At 44.4% G+C, this 20,982-nt stretch overlaps 1 protein-coding gene across 3 annotated transcripts in view; it reads right to left on the bottom strand.

Moving 5' to 3' along the window:
- Positions 1 to 20,982, bottom strand: part of pcbp4 (poly(rC) binding protein 4) — a 68,434-nt gene that overhangs the window by 13,424 nt on the left and 34,028 nt on the right. For all 3 annotated transcript variants that reach the window (XM_052058110.1, XM_052058111.1, XM_052058112.1), the window contains exons 5-9: positions 14,725 to 14,841; positions 6,413 to 6,544; positions 4,377 to 4,505; positions 2,984 to 3,058; positions 1,057 to 1,128 (exon numbers count right to left, since the gene is read on the bottom strand). In XM_052058110.1, the coding sequence (XP_051914070.1) occupies positions 1,057 to 1,128; positions 2,984 to 3,058; positions 4,377 to 4,505; positions 6,413 to 6,544; positions 14,725 to 14,841 (525 nt within the window). The remainder of the gene's footprint in view (positions 1 to 1,056; positions 1,129 to 2,983; positions 3,059 to 4,376; positions 4,506 to 6,412; positions 6,545 to 14,724; positions 14,842 to 20,982) is intronic.

The raw sequence follows: 20,982 nt of genomic DNA, 5'->3' as shown, positions 1-20,982 counted from the left end.
ACAATGACTTATATAGTATATCAAAACGGAGGCTCTAGCCCTAAAAGGTATGTCTGATAGGTTTGAATTCAATGCAGAACAATAAAAACAAATATTATAGGACTTACAATTATTCACTTAACATTTATTAACTGTATATCGCCCCAATACAGGACTTAAAAGTTCAATGTGACTGAACTGTAATTCAGAAATGTACTGTACTGGATTAATTAATAGTAATAATAATACCCTAGTGAGGATTAAGCGGTTCGGCAAATGGATGGATGGATAATAATAAGACCCTGTTTGAGCATTTAATTCATTTATTTTTTGGTGTACCACTAGAGGGAGCGTGCTTACCGCCAGTGGTACTCCGACCACACTTTGAGAATCACTTTTCGAAAGTAACAGTATTCTTGATTCTGAATGTTGACTACTCTACGCAACTCTGTTTATCAACATTTTAATTTTTTATTCAAAACATACTTTTCTAGCATCCATAACTGATCTGTATTTCACTGGCATTGGGCCAAAACTTTCCAAGTCCAAATTTGGTGCGTTTACTATCTGCATATATTTCTTACAAATCTACAATACTGGTCAGTCCACGTGTGTGTGTGCTCTTTTATTGTATCCATTATAAAGTGTAGAAAATGGCTTGCTCACTTTGACGATACGATGTTAATGTTTAAATATCATGGCGTCTTCTGAAAATTGATGATTTCGGAGGTACAAGAATTCTGCCCAACGCCTGTGGTTTGCTGCTGCCATAGAATATAGGCATATTTCTCTGTGTGCTGCATGCTGTACTCCCCCCCCCCCCCCCCCCCAAAAAAAAAGAAGTGGCAGAATCATGTTTCAGGAGGGCTTATAGCGCTTATGACATGCTGGAACAATAGCTGCAGCTTCCACTCAGCTGTTGTTTTTAATGCCACATGCCGGAGGATGGACCGTTTAAATTTGGACTCGCCACCCGAGCTCCTCCACAGCCCCCCAACTTTTGGAGACGCAAGCTCATTTGTCGAGAGAGATTGTTTGAAACTGAAACAACAAGAATTATTCTTAGACTTGACGTACCTGCTGCAGGTCAAGGCCACCCTGGGTGACTGAGTACAGAGGGTGGGGTGTGAAATCGGATGCTTCAAACACCTTGAAATACATGTGAGAAAGCAAGAAAAAATTCATTACCACTGATAGGAATTCTTCTTCTTATTGTGCGTCACCAAAAAGCGTTACTCCAAATATATATCAGCTGGGCGGGTGCAATTTTTCTCTACGTGTATCAAAATCGGTGAGGGTTCCTGAAGCTGCTGTTCTGACTTTTTAACACACCTAACAGGCTTATGAGCAATGACTCATCCACAGAGCCTTCCTCTCTCCTCTCCGTTCTCCCCCTGACAAGTAATACAAACCTCAATTATCACTGCGCGGCCGTTATTAAAGCCATCTCTCACTGACCTGCGGGGTTTAATTTGAAAGCCTATTATGAGGGATATCGCAAACATAACACTGTTCCGTAAAGCGAAAAACCATGTCAGATGCTGACAGCTATGTCGAGTATCTGCACGCCGCTGTGGCCTGAGGAGACGGCAGGTCTCCGGTCTCACTTGCTAATCTTGTAACTCACTGCATGTAATGGGAGTGTGGGTGTATGTGCCTTCCCCAAAAGCAGCATCCGCACGCGCACACACACACACACACACACACACACACACACACGCACAGGCACACGCACACACGTGCAAATCCTGCACTCCCGCAAAAGTGTGCCTTGCACGCGTGGGTCATGGAGTTAAACGTCCAATTTTAATTAAATTCGGTGCTACAATTCTACTGAAGAATTATGGGTGGGGGGGACCTAGAAACTCCTGCAAATATGGATGAAAAATAAAAACAATCTGCGCCCCCTAAAAACGATACATTAGCTCTCTGAGAGGATCAATAATTTACTGGAAAGTGAATTGAAATCAGAGATTTGTTTCAAAATGCATTATACATGTTTGAGGATTATTACTGAAAGCAATTCCAAAGACTGTCACGATGTCATAGCGACTGAAGTGAAAATGTCCATTTTCTTGATTTCATGGCCGTCGTTCATTGCAGTGTCCACAGCTCCCCATGCCCTGTGTCCAATATTGTTGAAATAAATGACTATCGTCTTATTCTTAGCCATTTGAGGATAAGTCGTATATGAGAAACAAAATTCATGTGGCATGAAAAATAAAACCCAGAAGGTAAGTCTTTAGCCACCCATAAGTCACCCATTTAATTTATTTGTTATAATCAATGAAGCAAAGATAAAAGCAACAATGCTATGTCATCACCTCAACACACTTGCAAAGCAGCCAGTCAGATTGCTCTGATGCCATCCTTAGTCTGCTCACATATGACGATATTAAGTTTTTTTTTTCCTAATGCTTGGCTCCCCTTACGACGACATTTATAACAGTATGGTGAGCTTGGTCATTAATGATTTGTAGTTGCTTGAATGGCAGTCATCAGAGTCCGTCTAGGTTAAACTGACTCCGTCATCCAGACCGTGTCCAAAAGAAGTTTGGGCACCGCTCATCTATTACACTTTTATTGATGGTCGTCAAAGTGTGTTCACTTATGAGCAGAGAATTCTGGTGAAATTACTTTTATTAGATTTAATTCATACAGAATTGACCCCCCCCCTCTAAAAAAAACATAGTGTCTTTCAAAGTATTAAATGTGCTCGCAGGAGGCCTGCACATGTCTTGACTGTCTGACAACACATCCCAAGTACAGTTTTATGTTTTTTTCCAAATGTATTTCAATGACATCACAAGTCTCAAGAAAATCCCATGCATGATTTACAGCCAGCCTCAGACTTTACACACAAATTGCCATGAAATGCACAGTCTGGCTGTGTCACAGGTCTGGGTAAGAGAGTGCACATAAGTGAAAGGCAAGAAAAATAAATAAACTAAATACATCGTTTTGTTGCTCAACATTATGCAAGTGTGTCAGTGTCCCGACCCACCTGATTGCCCGCGATGAGAAGGGCGGCTGGCGAGGGGCTCGGCCGATAGGGGATGGTAGCGCCCTTGGGGGGAGACTGAGGAGCCGCAAAAGAAGAAGACGTGTAAAGACGCAAACCTTTGAGGTGAAGCTACGTGCCAACAGTGAAGCTGCCAGGGCCCCGAGAGCCGATGCTGCACGCTGCGCTACATTAAAGCACAATAACAATTAATGATGTTCTAAACTGCTAATGAGCTTTTTCCTCTGGGTTTCTTTTGTTCAAACTGGTCATTCATTGAATAACTGGAGCTCTGCAGACGATGATAGTTTGGAACTTTTGTTCCCTTCAGCCGCCGCCGTGTTGCCTTTGTGAGGAAATCAAGCATCCCCTCACTGGGAGACGTTCTGAGATAAAACCCTTCAAAGGCCATAGAGAAAAGGAGTTGATGCATTGCGCGCGACACGGTTTAATGTAGATATCTTATCAAGTTAACCACAGAGTTGATGGTGCTGTTTATTTTATTTTATTTTTTAGGTTATGGGGGATTTAAAAAATGTAGAGCATCTTTCCTGCTGGAGCAGCCACAGCCAATGCTTTGTATAATTTTGCATAATTTAAATCTCAGAGCCCAAAGCAAGGAGCCGCTAGTGCTGAATCCCAATGCAGCTTGCTTTGAAGAAAGCCCCTGCAAACTGGATCAAACTAGCAATTAGTCAGCAAGGGCCAGCTGTAACACAGAAACAAAAAGGACTTGTGCACTTCTATGAAGGCACAGGAGGAAAACTGTGCGTGGGGTTGTTTTTTTTCGTATCTCCACTCCCGTTTCCTCAAGAGAGCTGTTGAGCCGGCGTCTAAAAGTGGACAGACTTTGCTGTAGGCCACTTTCCTTTGTTGTGTTCTGCAGTGTCACGATCCCCGTCTTCCCCACGAGAAGAGAACTTTTGGACGCCTTGTGACTATCACCACATCCATCCATAAAGCGCTACAGTTCATTGTGGTGTGACACAGCATAATTGAACAACTTCAACAATGTCTGTGGGCTTTGAAAGAGATGAACAATTTGGACACATTTGAAGATCACATGATGGTTATGAACGACGGAGACTTTAAAATCTATTTTAAAAAGGAAACCTTTTTCCCAGGACGTGAATCAAACATCCACATGCCTCAGTGCTTATGTGTCAGAGCCTTGCTGGCCCTAATGTCATAACACTGGTTTTATATATTTTTCGAAGGATCACTTTACTGTCTTTCAGTGATTACTCAGAATGTGCCCTGTGCGATGGGAGTCGTGATGGGTGTGGCCGTGCATTGTTTTTGGATGAAAAGTGCATTCGAAAATAAGTTTGCTTGAGGCTTGTTTCCCCCCTCGCCTCAGACAGGTTGAGCGTATGGCATGAGGGATGTTTCCTACCTCCAGGATCACCGCACAGATGAGTTTGACGCACTGGATTACAGAGTCCTGATTCCCAGATATCGTGACTCCTCGCTCAGTCGAATTGGGCAGCAAATCCCCCGCGACCTGTATCTGAGCTCCGGTGCTCTGCAAATGATAGGGGTGTTTCAAAGGAAGATGAGGTTGATGAGACAAATTGTACTGACACTAGCCCAGCTTCTCGACGTGCGTCGTCGCCGAGATGATGACCTTCCAGGTCGGTGATTAAGGAGACTGACCGTGTTGCAGTATGTTCGGGGAAGTGAAGCACAATGCTCTTGATGATTCTGCTGCTGAGGCAGACTATAAATTTATCATGCGGCTGATGTCACTATCAGACTGTGGGTTGTTTAAAAGGCACAAAAAAAGCAGTGCAGAGAACTGCGGAAAATTTTGTCAGGCACTGCCAAGATCTTAAACGTCCTTGGCAATAGATGTATTAATTCAACCCAAAGGCTTCACATGGACATGAAATGATGTCACATGTTCAATCTCCATAATGTGCTGCAGTGAATGGTGAATTTCAATTATCATTTTAATCAATTGTCTCATTACATTCCCGTGTCAATGGTTGTAATGATCTGAAGCTCTAATGAGGCACTCTCCAAAGAGAACACGGAGCATACCTGCCGAGCAACCACACAAGAGCATTGCCTTTATGTGGATATTTCAAGCATGACATTATTAGTGCTGATGGGCATAGATGCAGCTTTAGGTGCATCAGTCTATTTTCGACATGACTGTATACCACTCATCCTCATTTGGGACACAAGTGAGCTGGAGCCCCCCCAGCTGAATTTAACTCATTCACTCCCAAAGACGTTTTTGAACGTCTTGTCAGGCTTGGTCCAGAATTATCTGGTACTGAATGAGTTAATGGACCTACGTCACAGGCGGAGATGTTGCAGTGACTGTCCCCGCGACTGCAGCCGCGACTGCCGTGACACCTGATATTTTGCTGCGACTGAGGAGACCAAAATATTTTGCCTTCCCACCACACGATGTCTCGCAGAGACCAATATGCCGGGAAGTTGCTGCGACCTATCTGTGACATCGCTGAGATCCTGTACCTGAGCGAAGGTGTCTCGATTATTATGCTACGCCAACGTGGGGTCAGTCACGTGGTCTAGTAGTTCATTGGGTCATTGCGTTGACGTTGCTGCAAAGTAGCAGAGACATCTGACAACAGATCTCCCTGAGATGAAGAAATTAGTCTCCACTGCGTCTCAGAGACCTGATGGAAAATTGAAAAAGTCTCGAAAAGGTTTCTGAAAAGCTCAAATATTGGTGACCCGGCTAGTCTCCAGGAGATGACGCAAAGACAGAGATTCGAGTTGCCATCAGGTCGCCAACTAGTTTCTAACTATTTTCCAGGTGGTTGGGCTGGGCTCTTCAGGCAAAAAGCAGGGTCCAACCGGGATGGTCGCCGGTCAGTCACAAAGAACATAGACAAACAATCGTTTTTGCTCATATTCACACCTATGAGGCTTCAATTGACTGTAAATTTTTTTCTGCTGCATTTACATGACTGAGTGATTCTGATCAGGACACCAATGTTTATGTCCTATACTGATAATGATCCACATGCACCACTGTCATACTAAACTGCGTTATCTAAGTGCTCGGAATGAAATATGAACATGTTCCACATGAATGGACAGTAATCTATCTTGATCATCCTTCCTCTGCAGTTTTGCAATACACCAACATTGTTTCGCAATGCACAGACTAATGAGAGCTGTATTAATAAAATGTCTGCCTTTATATAATAGTACATAGTAGTGCTCTGTTTTAATTTACATGAACTCAAACCACCGCAAGAAACACAGTGTTCAAATAATGACAATATACACAATAATGTTATTTTTTACATCGCTTGGATTGAAATGGGTCATGTTTACTTGAGGTATAATTACATTGGCTTCAATGCGATGCGGCTGATCTGGGACTTGACCAGGGGTATATCCATTTCTATTCCTCGGCTTGTTCATTCTATCGACCGGGAAGATGGTTACCTCTCTGATCTCCTTTATCTTCACCCCTCCTTTCCCGATAAGAGAGCCACACTGGCTGGCGGGGATGACAAGCCGCAGGGTGACTGGTGGCTTGGAGCTGATGGTGCCGTTGGCCACCAACGCTGTCAGGTCCTGTCAGAGACACACGGCAACAGTCAGCAGGAGAAAGAGAAGAGAAGAGAAATTAAGACAGTCAGTCCAGGGGGCAAAAAGACCATCCAAGCCATCCAAGAAACATGTAGGGAGAGATAAAACCACACAAGGTTAATACACGACTTTGAATCCAGATCATCTCATTGTTCACGTTGGGCTTTTGCTCCTTGACCAAGGCAGTAAAGCACATGACAGTCGTGCAGACACAAATGAAGAATCTTCTGCTACTGTGATACAGTGAAATGTTGTAACTATATGCATTTTTTTTGTCAAGGACAAACAATTCCTATGAGTCTTGTGATCTAAAAGTGTTGCTCCACCATTTGTGTTTAAATATTAGTTGGCTAAAGGTTTCTAAAACCATGCCTGTCGATGCTAAGGTTAGCGTGTCAGTGATATTTTCCATCTATGTTAGTGTTCAACACTTGCACATGTAAACCTCTGCTTCACTGTACAATAATCAAAACAGAAAGGATATTTTAAAAATATACTCCTGGATGTATTATTTGTCAGGATGCTAACTTGGCAGAAAAGCACAAAGTAGTTTCAAATAATCCAAATCACTCCCACAGAACTTTTAAAAGTGACAAAATGTCACATCATCGAAAAAGTGGCAAAGCGAGAGCTGTTTCAAATGTTTTTATTCATACTACACCCCATCCAAATTGAAATTATAATTCAAAGGTTGAATGAAGAATCAGCGTTTAATGAATGTGCCTTGAGTTGTGATGTCACACTCAGCGTGAGGCCAGTTGAGAGCAATTAAGCTCTCAACCCCGAAGAGCGAAGCCAAAGAACCACAACCACTCAAAATCAAACTCCCACTTTCAATGTGTCCAAAAGATCTTCTTTCCAAAGAGAGCCAATCTGGATATGCATATAGTTTGAATTTCACAGAGAACACATTTTTAAGGGTCGGTAAGAAAGATGTCCTTTTGGGGAGCTCATATTATTTCAGCATTTAATGACTGCATTCATGAAATAAGTAAAGATACAGAATGAATTAAAAGGCCCTTGTAGTATAAAGAAAAAGCATATATGAGGTCAGAACCGTCTTGAATTTTTTAATGAATGTTTTTTATTTCCAGCAAAGCCAGCAAACATCAGGAGTGGGTGGAGATTGGCCTTTTAATTAATGAGAAGAGCAACTCTGTGAACCTTTGAAATGGAAATACACTCTGCTGTCTCGCTTTCTCTCATCGCTCAACGTGCAGCTGATGTGGGACAAGAAAAATAAAGCGAGGGCCGTTTGGCAATAAAAGTAGTTTGTCTCATGGATGTGTGACCTCAAGAGATCACATCTCGTTAAAGTAACTTAAAAATCACTTCCCAATCACTGAACTTTAAAGCCCCCAATGCAGCTTAAGATGTGTTTCTTTGCATCTATTTTTAGCCTCTCCGACAGGGCGCTCTGACGTCGCCTTTTGTTAGAGGAAGAGCACAGCTTGTCTGTCATAAGACTTTCTTGATTTGCTCTAAAAATATGAGGCACGTATTGATAACTTTAACCATCCCAACACTTTTTATGTACTTCAGTGGTGGAAAGGAACCCAGTACATGTATTTTGTTTCTGTAGCTACTTCCGCTTCCTGTGCTTTACCTGAGTATCTTGTTATTTGAAAACAATATCGCCACTCTCTACTACTTCTGATATGCAGTTTTTTTTTCATTGTATGATTTTTGTTCTTGCTGTTGTTTTGCTCATACTGGACCCGTTTTCATTTCAGTCCTGATTGTCCTCTCAGAGTTTCGCTAGCAGCACAGTTGCATCCAGCATTTTGTTGTTGTTTTTTTTCCCTTCTCGATCTGAGCATTTTTGAAGTGCATAAAAGAAGGGAATTAATTTGTGTGCGGTTTATTGTTTGCGTTGTGCAAAGTTATCAAAATTAGTCGCACTAAACATTATCGTTTATTAAATGACGTTTACTTTTTTTGTTGAAACGGCGTCATCTGGTTAGCACGCCGGCCTCACAGTGCAGAGGTGCAGGGTTCGATTCTGGGTCCGGTCTTTCTGTGTGGAGTTTGTATGTTTTCCCCGTGTCTGTGTGGTTACTCCCATATTAGAAGAACATGCGTGGCAGGTTAATGGAACACACTAAATTGTCCCCAGGTGTGAGTGTGAGCGTGGATGATTTGTTTGCGATTGGCTGGCAGCCAGTTGAGGGTGTCCCCCGCCTAATGTTCGAAAACAGCTGGGATAGGCCCAGCACGCCTGCGACCCTCGTGAGGATAAGCGGATTAAAAAAAAAGGAAGGATGGATGGATTTACTTTTTTTTTGGTACTTAAGGACGTTTCAGATCTTTTAAAACTTGCACTTAAAGGGGGCATTTTTCATACTTGTTAAACCTGCCAGTATAAGCCTGACTGAACCTCATTGGTGAAATTATCTGTGAAGAACCCCCCCCTCCCCCCTCCCACATACACACACACACTGTACCTTTAATTTGATTCTTCAGAAACCATGCATGGGTGGTAAACAACCAATATCAGACAAAAGTCGTGACTGACCAGGTGTTGTTCATTTTCCATGAACCTGTTACCTTTACTTGTACTGGGCTTTAGGAGCTTTGCTGAAACTAGAGTGGAATATCCACCTTCCTTTAGCAACAAAACTTCAAAAGAAGGAATTGGACAGATTCAGAGACAAACAAAGGTGAACCCTGACGCTCATTTCAGCTGTGGTTGGACAGTTCAGAGGATTTAGAACAAATGAGGAATTTGCAACATGTCTGCTCAACAGGTAAGTTTATTATCTGTTTTTTAACATTTCTTTTTGTTGAAGATATGTTCCCAAAAAATAAAACTTCAAAACAGTAACATTTAGGGCTCTCTATTTTTGAAGCCTGTGCATTTACCCTGTGGCAGATCTTGATTTTCATATGAGCGCAAAACTCTCTGTGCGTGTTTGCCAATTCGGCAGACCAGATTCCGTCAAGCCGGGGCAGGCCAGTGCAGCAGGAAGCCTGTCTTGGAGAGGCAGCTGGAGGAGTGAATGCCTGCTCAGACCACATCGGTCTAGACCAGGGGTCGGCAACCCAAAATGTTGAAAAAGCCATATTGGACCGAAAAACAAAACAAAAAAAACAAAAAATAACGATGTATGGAGCTGCAATAAATAAATAAATAAATAAATAAATAAGCCTTATATAAGCCTTTAAATGAAGGCAACTGCATGCTGTGTGTATCGATATGAGCTATATTTATATATATCTATCAAAATGACTAAGTCGGCTAGGAAAACACAATGAGCCTTCATGATAGAAATGTGTGTCGCAGGCTATGACTCAAATTTTCGTCGACAGAAATGTTGAAATTTAATATTTATTCTCCACATTTTTAATGCACTGGAAAAAATTAAGAATGTTTGTCTCATGTTTGTCCTCCTACAGAAAACATATTAAATCAGACATTTTTGAAAAAGCTCCAGTGAGCCACTAGGGCAGCACTAAAGAGCCACGGGTTGCCAACCCCAGTCTAGACAAATGGCTTAAAAGCGACATATTTCTTTCATAAATATGCATCCAGCCTGCGTAATTGCCAACAACGAGTCTCACCCTCCTCCTCACATAGTTTACACCACACCCCGCAGGTGAAAATAGAACCCACATTGTCTCATGAGCACCCTACCCCCTAAAGGTGTGGCTTAAAGAAAGAAGTTTAAATAAATGAGTTGAATGAGTACTTATACTTTCACCAGTTTTTTCAAGTATCTATATACCTACAAAAGGAGAGTGTGAGCAACTCTGCCACCTCTTCATCACAACAGCAAGCAACACGCACAGGCCTACATATACACACACATATACACACACACACAATGGTTGCAGTGTTTAATCCCTGCGTCGTGTTGCATCACAGGCAGGATAAATTGCCCTGATGACCCAAGATTATATTGCCTCCATGACACCTGAGAACAAATAAAGCTGTTGTTTGATACTCAAGTATGGGTCTGCCGTTATTAGTGCAAGTGCAGTTTGAGATTGCATGAGCGTACCTTACAAGGCCCTCTCGTGTTTTTTGCATTGCACAAAAGAAGCGTAGGCGCTCTTTTGCTAAATGAAAATGTGCTAATGAGACCCAAACGATACAAACACTCAGTGACCAGCAGGCGAATGACTTCCTTTGTTTAATTTTTCTTTTTTATTAAAGTCGGGTATGGTGGCACACATTGTGTCAGTTAATGTGTTGCCATGGAAACTGAAGTGTTTCTTCTGCACACAACTTTGATTAGAGGCGAGTGAGAAAAATCTTTGAGTAGAACCGCTGTACCTGTTTTCTCATTATTGTCGACTGTGACACCATTTTAATTAGAGATGGAGGTGCATGGTCACCATGGAGACAATTGCCATTCTATTACTCATTGGTAAACAAGATCCATTCAGTGGCATACCCTACATCTTGTTTGATTGATCCAGCTTTAATGATTGATCATGTAAAAACTTATTGTCAATTCATCTTGAAGGAATCACGGCTGTATGAAGTGCGCTACTTGATTACGAACAGCAGAAGCGCTGTTGATTTCATCGCAACCAAAGCTGCAGAAAACAAACTGGACAACTGCATTTCATGGTAACATTATGTCAAGCTGGGTGCCAATATTTTTCTAGTCAAGTCAAGTCAACAGTATTTATAGAGCACTTTCAAACAGCCATCGCTGCATACAAAGTGCTGTACATGGAGCAATTTAACATGCACAATAAACAGTAAGACAAATCGGTAATAAAGGCGGTAGAAAGCACCAAACAGTAAAACCAAGAACAAATCAAAGTCATGCTGAGTCGAATGCCAAAGAATACAAGTGAGTTTTGAGGAGGGCTTTGAAGATGGGCAGCGAGGAGGCTTGCCGAATGTTCAGTGGGAGGTCATTCCAGAGAGAGGGACCAGCAACAGAAAAGGCTCGATCCCCTCTGAGCCTCAGTTTAGTTCTTGGTACGGCTAATAATGTCCGGTCCACAGACCTGAGGCACCGGGCAGGTGTGTAGGGGCGGATGAGCTCAGAGAGGTAAGGTGGGGTGAGATTATTCAGAGATTTGAAAACAAAGAGGAGGATCTTGAAAATAATTCTAAAATGAATGGGGAGCCAATGAAGGGATGCCAGAGTAGGAGTTATATGCTCCCTCTTACGAGTACCAGTCAAGAGGCTAGCAGCGGCATTCTGGACCAGCTAAAGGCACTTAATGTAAGACTGGCTGACTCAAAGTAAAGGGCATTGCAGTAATCGAGCCGGGATGTGACAAGGGCATGAATTATTGTCTCAAAGTGTTCATGTGAAAGGAGGTCTTTGATACAAACTACACATCCATCCCTTTTCGATAGCACGTATCCTCACGCGGGAGATGGCTTAGCTGGGTCCTATTCTAGCTGAGCCAGAAGACAAACTGAATTTGTCACTAGTCACAGGACACCCATCCATCCATCCATTTTCCGATACACTTTATCCTCACAAGGGTCGCGGGGGGTGCTGGAGCCTATCCCAGCCGTCTTTGGGCAGTAGGCGGGGGACACCCTGAACCGGTTGCCAGACAATCGCAGAGCCACAGGACACATGTAGAAAAAATAAGTGTTTACACTCACATTCACATGTTTTGGGAATGTGTGAGGAAGGCAGACTAAAAACCAAAACAAAGCACACAAGCTTTGGCAGTGCATGCAAAAAAATGACAGCACTGTCCATCAAAGACACTCTCCTTGATGAGAAATCTATATCAGTTCCGCTTCAATTATTCAAGCACAATTGGAAATATGTACGGTAAAACATGTCTCATCGCATTTAAGAACGCCCCAGCTACTTCCATCCATTTATCCATTTTCTGATCTCCTTTATCCTCACAAGGGTCTCGGGAGGTGCTGGAGCCTATCCCAGTGCTTTTCAGGCTGGAGGCGCGGGGGACACCCTCAACTGGTTGCCAACCAATCGCAGGGCACACACAAACAAACAATCATCCGTGCTCACACTAACACCTCGGGACAATTTAGAGTGTTCAATCAGTCTGCCAGGCATATTTTTGGAATGTGGGAGGAAACCGGAGTACCCGGAGAAAACCCACGCAGGCATGGGTAGAACTGCGCTCGCTACTTTTGCATTCTAATTGGACCACATCTATTTCTATTTCACAGATCCTAAGGCATCCAAAGCCTACAGCGTATAGTTTTTACATGACTGCATTCTTCTGGAGAGCCACAAAAGCTCTTCAGTCAAGTTGTGAATCGTTGCTTGATACACTGGCTGCATAAGTTACAGTATGTACTGTATATTTGTCTGAATCATTCTGTAACTCGCTGCATGTGTCTTACTTCCCAATGGATGAACTATTGTCTGTTAGAAAAATACAAGGGCTTGTCTGCTTATGAGCTTGTAGCAAACAGGGTTCAGGCGGCATGCACCAGGGGTTCGTGGCATTGACAATATCCTGTATGTTTTTATATGTATTTGATTTTATTTTGCCTTGTTTGCAGCCAGGACCGCATTGCAAAAGAGAAGATGTTCTAAGATGCCTTACTGAAAAAAAAATAAAGGATAAATAAATAAACAAACACACAAGATAAACATAAAAATGACTATACTCAAATTACAAGTTAGGTTGATAAAAGTCGCCAGCTTTTTTTTAAATATACATAATGGGGATGATTCATTTAGCTTGCAACTATATAAATAACGTAACTAAAAAAACACCAAATAATTGACTTATTACTATTAAAGGACAAACACATATATCAGCAAATGATAATTCATGTAATTAATGTAATTCAAAAGCTTCGTATTTTTGTCTTGAGCTGCTACTTTACATCTGTTCAAGTGTTTTTCACCATTCTGAAAGCACATCAAATTCTCGGGAAAATAATATCCCCCCCTCCCCTCTGTGTTCAGAGGCTAATCAATAGCGCTGAGAACACATTAGTGACGCTGATGAGATGACGTTCAGGAAATTATTTTTGTATCATATGCGGAAAGAGTTTTACGTTCTTGATTTCCTCCACTTTATATCAGAGGCAAATGATTTAATTTCATCTTCGAGGTACTTTGACAACTTTACAAGAATGTTTTAATGGTTACATCCAGGTGAAATTTTAAATCAATACAAAACACATCCTTTTATTTTTTGGTCTTATTTTTGTTTGGACAAATCGCGAGTGCGCCGATAGAAAGTGGGAACAAGATAACAGGTCCGGACAAAATAACCTGTCATGTTCTGTTTTGTGGATTTGGGTTTTGATTCCATTTTAGCTGTCATGTTTTCATTGTGTCCCTTTGGTCAATGTCTGTCCTGTTAAAGTTTAATTGTGTTTATCAACCTTGTGTCAACCAATCAGCTCCCCCCGACGCAACGTTTCTTCTCCGGGTGTTGCTTGTTGTCTCATCAGTTGCTCGCATTTCCCAGTTGCTTTTTGTTGTTAATGGCTCATTGCTGTTTTTGATGGTGTTTGTTTGCTTTCTTGATCCACCGCAAACACATAAATCTGGTGTTGTTTTCCTTTCGTTTGTTTGAGTACTTTGGTGCACTTTTGGATGTTTGTTATGAATAATCAGAGCATCTTTTGCTTATTTTGGAAACTTAATACCCTGCCAAAGTGTGACGGACTAAACCGACCACGACCGGATCCAGCAGGAAGCACACGCGGTCGTCCATCACGTCACTAGTCTGCCTGCTCTCGTCCTTGACCACACCAACCCTCGTGTAAGTCCTCGTGCCTTCCCCTCCAATTTCCTTTCACCAGTGTTATCTTGTCCTCTGAGTGGCCCCACAATGTTATGTCAATGTGTTTTTGGGAATCTGATTGTGAAGATGTGACCGTGTGACCAGTCTCATTTAAGATCAGTTCTTTCCACACACTTGAGGCCCTGCTGCTAGTTTGCTGCATGAGCTTGTTACCTTTTTTTTTTTTTTTACGTTCGGCGTGTTGGTGCCAAAACCTGTGATTGGCAATTAATCAACCTCAAGCAATAACCGTCAATGCGGAATGGTGAAATTGAAGAGTCAACTAGTTCCCCCATAGTTTTCTTAAAGCAAAAAATAAAATGTATCCTCACCCTGGTTGACAAATCCAATTAAAAAATAACCCTCTAAAACACCTCTTTCCAAATGGTATATGACGGCTTATAGATGCCGGTTAAGCAGCTGAGGACTCTCATTACAACATGAACAGACGAGAGCGCTACCTCTTCAAGTTTGTACGTGATCATGGTGAAAGCTCGGAAGACACTTTCTGTGGATCCAGTGATGGTGATGATCCTCTCGGGACAGGAACCTTCTGAGATGTTGACCCGAGCACTGCTCTGTAAGTGCACAAGTAAAGAAGAAATCACACTCGTAACTTGGCTTGAAATGATGACTTCGTATGATGGGCAATGTTGTTTTGGCCTGCATTGTTTCTTGTTGGTTGACCAGCAGGTTAATTGAAAATGACGTGTGGAATGGAAGCTGGAATGATGATGTCATTAAACAGGTGCTTGTATCTGCTTCAGTATGAAAATGGGTTCCAGAAGATAATGTGCTGTGCATGTGCTGCTATCACGGTTATTCTACTAAATCACTAATCCTCACCTCACAAGATGGCAAAGTCATGTTGAACTATGGCAAATGCAGACACACATGCAAGAATAAGCACTTTATGTCAGAGGTGTCCAGACTCTTTCCGTTTGCGCATACAGAAAAATTGAAGGTTGAAAGGGACAATTTTAAATTCTACTTTTTCAAACACGCTAACGTCGGTCAAGAAAGCAACTATACTGTAGATGGTTTGTATTGTCGAGTTAATTTCATCAGCTTTCTGTTAAAGGTGTTAAGGCAAATTGTTGAGGATTTTTCCAAGTTGTTGGGGTGGCCAACAGCCGTCCATCTCACAGTAGTACTCAGTAGTATCCAACTCTGCACTAAACAGAAGCCGAATCCTATCTCCACATTCGAGTCGAGTCAACTTTGTCAAATGTGCTCTATGTGCAACATACAGCACAGAACCCCAAAAAGAACAAACTGTAGTAAAGTGACCATTCTCCAAACAGTTTATTGATGATCATTAATGTGATGTCGTCTTAAGTCAGCCGCACATGAAGAGCACAAAGAGGAAGAAACTATTTTTGCCCCTAAAACTGAATTGTCTTTATTCACCGGTATTTTGGAGACCAATTGTGTTATTCTCAATCATAAATGGTTTATTTGTATGTTCGAAGATAGAGAAAAGTTCATCAGTGTAACAATAAATACATTAGCAGCACCTTTGTGTCGTATGTGTTGTGTTGTGTTACTTTGTTCTTCTACTTCTTCCTTTCATAACTTTGCTGCTGTGAATTGGGAATTCCTCCATTGCGAGAATAATAAAGGATTTCTTTTCTTATCTTATGTATCTGACCCTTCTCACTCTGTGCCCAACTGCACCTTTTTTAAACTAACCTCAAGCTGCCTCGTGTCAAAGGTCATTCTTAGTTTCAGTGTTTTGTTTTGTTTTGTTTTGTTTTTTTGGTCATGCCGCAGGCCGCTGATGCATACGTGGCATGCAACAACTGTATTTTGGACACCCCCGTCTTATGTGGTATGCCACACATTTAACATTTTACAGCGGTAGAACACTCAATTATGGAAAGCAAATTAGCAGGTACATTGTCTCGAGTGAAAATAAAACAACAGTTGCACAGTGGGCACGCACACAAGACACGTCTGAAAACTGGGAATGACTTCCAGTGTATCAACCAGGAGGCGGATTGACAAAGGGGAAAAGAATACTTATGGCAGGGGTGCCCATTAGGTAGATCCTGATCTACCGGTAGATCTGAGACAGATTGCAAGTAGATCCGAGGAGTCTCGAGAAGAAAAAAAACAAACAAACATTTTTGTGTCTTTGTACATCTTAGTAATGTATTTTTTTGTGTTAATATACACTGCACACTAATCATCTTATCAATCTCATTTTCACCCAAAAAAATAATTAATAAAATAAAGCAGGTAAATCTTAAATTTATGGTGGCGCGTGATTACGTCACCGAAGGTTGTTAGCGCTCAGCAGTTTGCAATTGCAACTTGTGATCAGAGCTGTTGCGCTCTATCTTTTATCGTCATGATTCTCATTCAGAGTTTGGTTCGTGTACAATTCACCGAGGGCACGAGCAAAGAATTGGAATTCAGGAGGGCCCAGGGAAGCATTTTAAAACGGTACGTGTGAGCTACGATAGTTAACAGGCTGCAAAAGTGCGTCGCATGCCTCCATTTCAGGCTGTTTCTCATCATGGCGTGCGCATTTGTGTGTGTGTGTGTGTGTGTGTGTGTGTGTGTGTGTGTGTGTGTGTGTGTGTGTGTGTGTGCGTGTGTGTGTGTGTGTGTGTGTGTGTGTGTGTGTGTGCGTGTGTGTTTGTGTGCGGTAAGGGTAGATCCCGGGAGGTTAGTTGATCAAATAGTAGATCTTCGATGGAAAAAGTTTGGGCACCCCTGAGCTATGGTGTATTAACTGTATCAGCAATGTTGTTGTGTATTGTCTTGTATCATAGCGAGCTGAGTTTAATTTGAGCTTTCAGATCTGTACACTAAATATTCCTAAATCATTTTTACACTTACATTTATATTGCGATATAAGGTGTACTTTATTCCATTACCATAAAGGAATCCAATTTGATATGAATGTTAGGCCAATGCAGTGTCTAGCACAATGGTTGATCAAGAAAGAAACAGAACGCCGCAAGACAGCCTTTCGAGTGCAGACGCTGCTCTGGGAACCTTTTTTGCGTTATACATCTTCTGCCTTCATTTGCTCCCATTCAGCGTCCTTGATTTCAGGGTTTCAGTCATATGAACGCTGACAACATGGTGCGCTGTCCTCTGTGCCGATTTCTCCAGTGAGTCATGCTCCCACTGTGACTGCGCGACCCACTGGGGGGTGGGGAGGAGGATGACAGCATGATACTCATCCAGTTCGTAACATAAGCCGAAAGTGGCTGGCTGAATGATGGCATGGTTGGATGACGACCAGCAGTTTTTTTACGGGGCTGTGTTGTCGCATGACTTCACAGTTCTCGTGTTTATCCATCCATCTTGTAAAGAACACAACATAAAACCTTTGCACCTCGAGAGCAAATCAAATGTACCTCTGTGGCTTTGGACTAATTACGTTGTAATACAAGTTGAAACAACACATTGGATAAGCTGCGCCCTTGGAATTTGTGAAGGGATTCAAGTGGAAAACTGGCGGTGGTCAACATGAAACAAATGAGTTAGCAGATTTGGTGTGCGAGTAGCTTGATAAGAGACAAACAAAGGAATTGAAAATCACAAATACAGAGAATGGCGTTTAGTATTATATATACATATGTTTTTTTTTTCATTGATGTCATGAGAACAGTGACATCGTGTCCATAACGAACACGACTCACACCCCTCCGTGAGTCGTCACCTTACCGTGGTGGAGGGGTTTGTGTGTCCCAATGATCCTAGAAGCTAAGTTGTCTGGGGCTTTATGCCCCTGGCAGGGTCACCCATGGCAAACAGGTTCTAGGTGAGGGGCCAGACTAAGCACGGCTCAAAAGACCCCAATGACGACAAAAATAAATGGATCTAGGTTTCCCTTGCCCGGACGCGGGTCACCGGGGCCCCCCTCTGGAGCCAGGCCTGGAGGTGGGGCTCGTTGGCAGGCGCCTGGTGGCCGGGCTTACACCCATGGGGCCCGGCCGGGCACAGCCCGAAGAGGCAACGTGGGTCCCCCTTCCCATGGGCTCACCACCCATGAGAGGGGCCAAAGGGGTCGGGTGCAATGCGAGCTGGGCGGCAGCCAAAGGCGGGGACCCTGGCGGTCCGATCCTCGGCTGCAGAAGCTAGCTCTTGGGACATGGAATGTCACCTCTCTGGCAGGGAAGGAGCCCGAGCTGGTGTGTGAGGCAGAGAATTTCCGACTGGATATAGTCGGACTTGCCTCCACACACAGCCTGGGTTCTGGTACCAGTTCTCTCGAGAGGGGTTGGACTCTCTTCCACTCTGGAGTTGCTCACGGTGAGAGGCGCAGAGCAGGTGTGGGCATACTCATTGCCCCCCGGCTCAGTGCCTGTACATTGGGGTTCACACCGGTAGACGAGAGGGTTGCCTCCCTCCGCCTTCGGGTGGGTGGACGGGTCCTGACTGTTGTTTGTGCATATGCACCAAACAGCAGCTCAGCATACCCACCCTTTTTGGAGTCCTTGGAGGGTGTGCTGGAGAGTACTCCTGCTGGGGACTCCATTGTTCTGCTGGGGGACTTCAATGCTCACGTGGGCAATGACAGTGATACCTGGAGGGGCGTGATTGGGAGGAACGGCCCCCCCGATCAAAACCCGAGTGGTGTTTTGTTATTGGACTTCTGTGCTCGCCACGGATTGTCCATAACGAACACCTTGTTCAAACATAAGGGTGTCCATATGTGCACTTGGCACCAGGACACCCTAGGCCGCAGTTCGATGATCGACTTTGTAGTTGTATCATCGGATTTGCGGCCGCATGTTCTGGACACTCGGGTGAAGAGAGGGGCGGAGCTGTCAACTGATCACCACCTGGTGGTGAGTAGGCTCCGATGGTGGGGGAAGATGCCGGTCCGTCCTGGCAGACCCAAACGTATAGTGAGGGTTTGTTGGGAGCGTCTGGCGGAATCCCCTGTCAGAAGGAGTTTCAACTCCCACCTCCGACAGAGCTTTTCCCATGTTCCGGGGGAGACGGGGGACATTGAGTCCGAGTGGACCATGTTCCGTGCCTCTATTGTTGAGGCGGCCAATCTGAGTTGTGGCCGTAAGGTGGTTGGTGCCTGTCGTGGCGGCAATCCTCGTACTCGCTGGTGGACACCAGCAGTAAGGGATGCCGTCAAGCTGAAGAAGGAGTCCTATCGAGCCTTTATGGCCTGTGGGACCCCAGAGGCAGCTGACGGGTATCGACTGGCCAAGCGGACCGCGGCTTCGGTGGTCGCCGAGGCAAAAACTCGAGCGTGGGAAGAGTTCGGTGAGGCCATGGAAGCCGACTTCCGGACGGCTTCGAGGAAATTCTGGTCCACCATCCGACGTCTCAGGAGGGGGAAGCAGTGCACCACTAACACTGTGTACAGTGGGGATGGGGCGCTGCTGACTTCGACTCGGGACGTTGTGAACCGGTGGGCAGAGTACTTCGAAGACCTCCTCAACTCCACCAACACGCCTTCCTTTGAGGAAGCAGAGCCTGGGGACTCTGAGGTGGGCTCTCCTATCTCTGTGGTTGAAGTCACCGATGTGGTTAAAAAGCTCCTCGGTGGCAGGGCCCCAGGGGTGGATGAGATCCGCCCGGAGTTCCTCAAGGCTCTGGATGTTGTGGGGCTGTCCTGGTTGACACGCCTCTACAACATCGCGTGGTCAACAGGGAGAGTGCCTCTGGATTGGCAGACCGGGGTGGTAGTCCCTCTTTTTAAAAAGGGGGACCGGAGGGTGTGTTCCAACTACAGAGGGATCACACTCCTCAGCCTCCCTGGTAAGGTCTATTCAGGGGTGCTGGAGAGGAGGGTCCGTCAGGAAGTCGAGCCTCAGATTGAGGAGGAGCAGTGTGGTTTTCGTCCCGGCCGTGGAACAGTGGACCAGCTCTACACCCTTAGCAGGGTCCTTGAGGGTATGTGGGAATTCGCCCAACCAGTCTACATGTGTTTTGTGGACTTGGAGAAGGCGTTTGACCGTGTCCCTCGGGGAGTTCTGTGGGGGGTGCTTCGTGGGTATGGCGTACCGAACCCCCTGATACGGGCTGTTCGGTCACTATACCACCGATGTCAGAGTTTGGTTCGCATTGCCGGCAGTAAGTCGGAACCGTTTCCAGTGGGGGTAGGACTCCGCCAAGGCTGCCCTTTGTCGCCGATTCTGTTCATAACCTTTATGGACAGAATTTCTAGGCGCAGCCGAAGCGTTGAGGCAGTCTGTTTTGGGGGCCTCAGTATTACATCCCTGCTTTTTGCAGATGATGTGGTGCTGTTGGCTCCTTCAAACGGGGCTCTACAACTCTCACTGGAGCGTTTCACAGCCGAGTGTGAAGCGGTTGGGATGAAAATCAGCACCTCCAAATCTGAAACCATGGTCCTCAGTCGGAAAAGGGTGGATTGCCCCCTCCGGGTCGGGGAGGAGATATTACCCCAAGTGGAGGAGTTTAAGTATCTTGGGGTCTTGTTCACGAGTGAGGGCAGGAGGGAGCGAGAGATCGACAGGCGGATCGGTGCAGCGTCTGCTGTGATGCGGACGTTGTATCGGTCTGTCGTGGTAAAGAAGGAGCTGAGCCAAAGGGCGAAGCTCTCAATTTACCGGTCGATCTACGTCCCAACCCTCATCTATGGCCACGAGCTATGGGTCGTGACCGAAAGAACGAGATCCCGGATGCAAGCGGCCGAAATGAGTTTTCTCCGCAGGGTGTCCGGGCTCTCCCTTAGAGATAAGGTGAGGAGCTCGGTCATCCGGGAGGGGCTCAGA

Source organism: Hippocampus zosterae, chromosome 2 (genome assembly GCF_025434085.1).
Source record: "Hippocampus zosterae strain Florida chromosome 2, ASM2543408v3, whole genome shotgun sequence".
NCBI lineage: Eukaryota > Metazoa > Chordata > Actinopteri > Syngnathiformes > Syngnathidae > Hippocampus > Hippocampus zosterae.
This window is presented reverse-complemented; position numbering and strand designations above follow the sequence as displayed.